We start from the raw sequence: 2486 nt of genomic DNA on the forward strand, positions 1-2486 counted from the left end.
AATGGGAACTCTTTTTCCAGCTGTTTGTTTTTTAAAGGGGGATTTGAAATCCTGTGCCATAACTGGATCATTTATTTAAACAACATTGTTTTTCAGAGCTTGGCTGGAGCCAGCCCTGTGATGTGTGGAGCATTGGCTGCATCATCTTTGAGTATTATGTGGGTTTCACCCTGTTCCAGGTGAGAACTCCGGGTGGTGTGGCTACTTCCCAACTGGTGAGAGAGGATTCTGGCTGATTCCCAGCACAGCCCAGAGCCCCTGGGGCTGATGGGGGTCTCTCCATCACTGCTGTCCTGGAGAAGTGTTGGCCAGGAAGGGGTTTTGGGTGGGGGGAGTAGCCAGGGCTGGAGGCAGAACCACTGGAATCTGTTCCATGCCTTCCCTTTCCATTTCTCTCTCTCAGACACACGACAACCGGGAGCACCTGGCCATGATGGAGAGGATCCTGGGGCCAATTCCTTCTCGGATGGTCAGGAAGACGAGGTGAGCAAGGGCCCTGCAGGTGTTGCAGCCTCTCCTGCCTCCCAGGCAGTGGTTTTCCCTGAGGGATCCCACTTTGGAGGGGGAATTCCCTGGGTCCCCTGGCCGTGCTGGTGCCCCGAGCCGTGTGCCCTGCCAGGGCTGGCACGCTGCTGTTGCTGCAGGGTGTGTTGTGCTCAGGTGTAACCTGTTCCCACCTGTTATTCCGACAGGAAACAGAAGTATTTCTACCACGGGCGCCTGGACTGGGACGAGAACACCTCGGCCGGACGCTACGTCCGGGAGAACTGCAAACCCCTGCGGGTAAGGAGGGTGGGCAGCAGCCCCTCCTCAGTGCAGAGATTCTCCCTCTGGGCAAGCTCAGGCCAGCAAAAGGCTCAGGCTGGTGTCTTCCTGAGAGAACCTTGGAATAAACTAGGAAGCCTGAGTTTAATCTGAAGTGGAAGAGGAGGAGGACATGGAGAGTTCAGGAAGTGGGGAAGGGCACGGGTGGGTGAAAACCCGGCGGTTCTGTCCCGGATAGAGGAGCCCAGAGTTGAGGTCTGGACTGAGGGGTGGCCCCAGCTTAGCCCAGGGGATGTCCCAGGCCGTCCCTGACCTGTCCCCTCCGCCCCCCAGCGCTACCTGACGTCGGAGGCCGAGGACCACCACCGCCTGTTCGACCTCATTGAGAGCATGCTGGAGTACGAGCCGTCCAAGCGGGTCACCCTGGCCGAGGCCCTCAAACACCCCTTCTTTGACCTGCTGGGCATGGAGCCCAGCACAAAACTGTGGGACTCGAGCCGGGACATCAGCCGGTGACGCCGCCGGTGCCAGCCAGCCTTTGCATTCTAGCCCCCGTGGAGGCCCCCCGTGACTTCTTATCCAGACACTTGGTGCTTTTTTTTTTTCTTTTTTTTTTTATATATATACATGAGAAGAACTCCCCTTTGTAAAGCTGTTAATATGTGAGATACTGTAAATAGCCCTGTCGGCCTCGGGGCAGCGTGGGCCTGACCTGCTGTTCCATGAGGTGAGGGGGGGCCTGTGTGTCCATGCTGTAAATACCTCTCTCGTCAAAGTGTTGCTTTGTCTCCTGTTCCTGCCCTCCCTCGGTGTAAATACTCCAGGACTCGCAGCTCTCTGTAGCTTATCTGTTCTCTTGTAAGTTATGGAACTGGTGGGACTGCATGGGAATTATTTTTTGGATCAATGTCATAGCCCATCCCCACACCAGAGTTTTATAAGAATTTTGTACAGTCTTTGTGACAAATAAATATGAAGTGAATAAAAAGCCACTGGGCTGGGTTTGGCACTGGCAGCAGCTGCTCCTGGGATGAAAGCAGATGCTGACAGGGATGAAAGGAACTTTGTGATCTAGGAAACCAGCTCTGTCTACCTGCACCACTCCTCCCAAGCCTGCAGGGGCTCAGAGCTGCTTTTGGCCCTCAGGGCTGCAGCTGGACCTGGGCAGATGCTGGTTGTGGGGTCAAGCTGCCCCTTTCCTCATGCCCTGGGGTCAGTGTTGGGGTGGGAAGCAGAAAAAGGACAGTGGGGCCCTCAGACAGGTGTTCTCTCACCTGAAGAGCCCTCTCGACCCTGGCTGGGGTGGAGCACTGGCTGCTGGTGGTGGCTGTTGGAAAAGGGGTGTCAGGAGCCCACATGTGTCCAACACCCACCCAGGGCTGTCTGTGCCTTCTGGGCTCCTCTCAGCTCTGCAGTGTGGCTTGGACTGTTCCTGGGAATTGCTGGGGCTGTTCCACACGTGGGAGCTCACCTGTGGCGTTTGTGTGTCACTCTCAAGGCTGTTCAGAGGCTGAAGAGTATGTTCAGCAGTCTCTGCTGAGCACAGGATGGAGGGGATGCTGAGGAATCCCTGCTGGGGAGGGGGTCGCTGTGCCGTCCGCAGGCAGCTGGAGCCCGTGGAATCGGGGATTCCTATAAATAACCGGCCCAGGAGACACAGGAGGAATTCCCCAAGTGCTCCTCGTGCCGCGGGTCCCTCCCAGGCTGTCGGAGCCCACCCG

The 2486-nt window shown here is 56.7% G+C and overlaps 2 protein-coding genes across 3 annotated transcripts in view; both read left to right on the forward strand.

Annotated features, from left to right (window-relative positions):
- The window catches only part of CLK2 (CDC like kinase 2), an 8327-nt gene extending 6580 nt beyond the window's left edge, over positions 1 to 1747 (forward strand). For both annotated transcript variants that reach the window (XM_018068801.3, XM_029958145.1), the window contains 4 exons: positions 97 to 179; positions 404 to 483; positions 693 to 783; positions 1099 to 1747. In XM_018068801.3, the coding sequence (XP_017924290.2) occupies positions 97 to 179; positions 404 to 483; positions 693 to 783; positions 1099 to 1281 (437 nt within the window). In that variant the 3' untranslated portion in view covers positions 1282 to 1747. The remainder of the gene's footprint in view (positions 1 to 96; positions 180 to 403; positions 484 to 692; positions 784 to 1098) is intronic.
- A 220-nt stretch (positions 1748 to 1967) lies between these two features.
- The window catches only part of SCAMP3 (secretory carrier membrane protein 3), a 3595-nt gene continuing 3076 nt past the window's right edge, over positions 1968 to 2486 (forward strand). Inside the window, exon 1 of the mRNA XM_029958151.1 lies at positions 1968 to 1977. Coding sequence (XP_029814011.1) covers positions 1968 to 1977 — 10 coding nt within the window. The remainder of the gene's footprint in view (positions 1978 to 2486) is intronic.

The sequence above is a fragment of the Manacus vitellinus genome, unplaced genomic scaffold (genome assembly GCF_001715985.3).
Source record: "Manacus vitellinus isolate BGI_N305 unplaced genomic scaffold, ASM171598v3 scaffold_142_pilon, whole genome shotgun sequence".
NCBI lineage: Eukaryota > Metazoa > Chordata > Aves > Passeriformes > Pipridae > Manacus > Manacus vitellinus.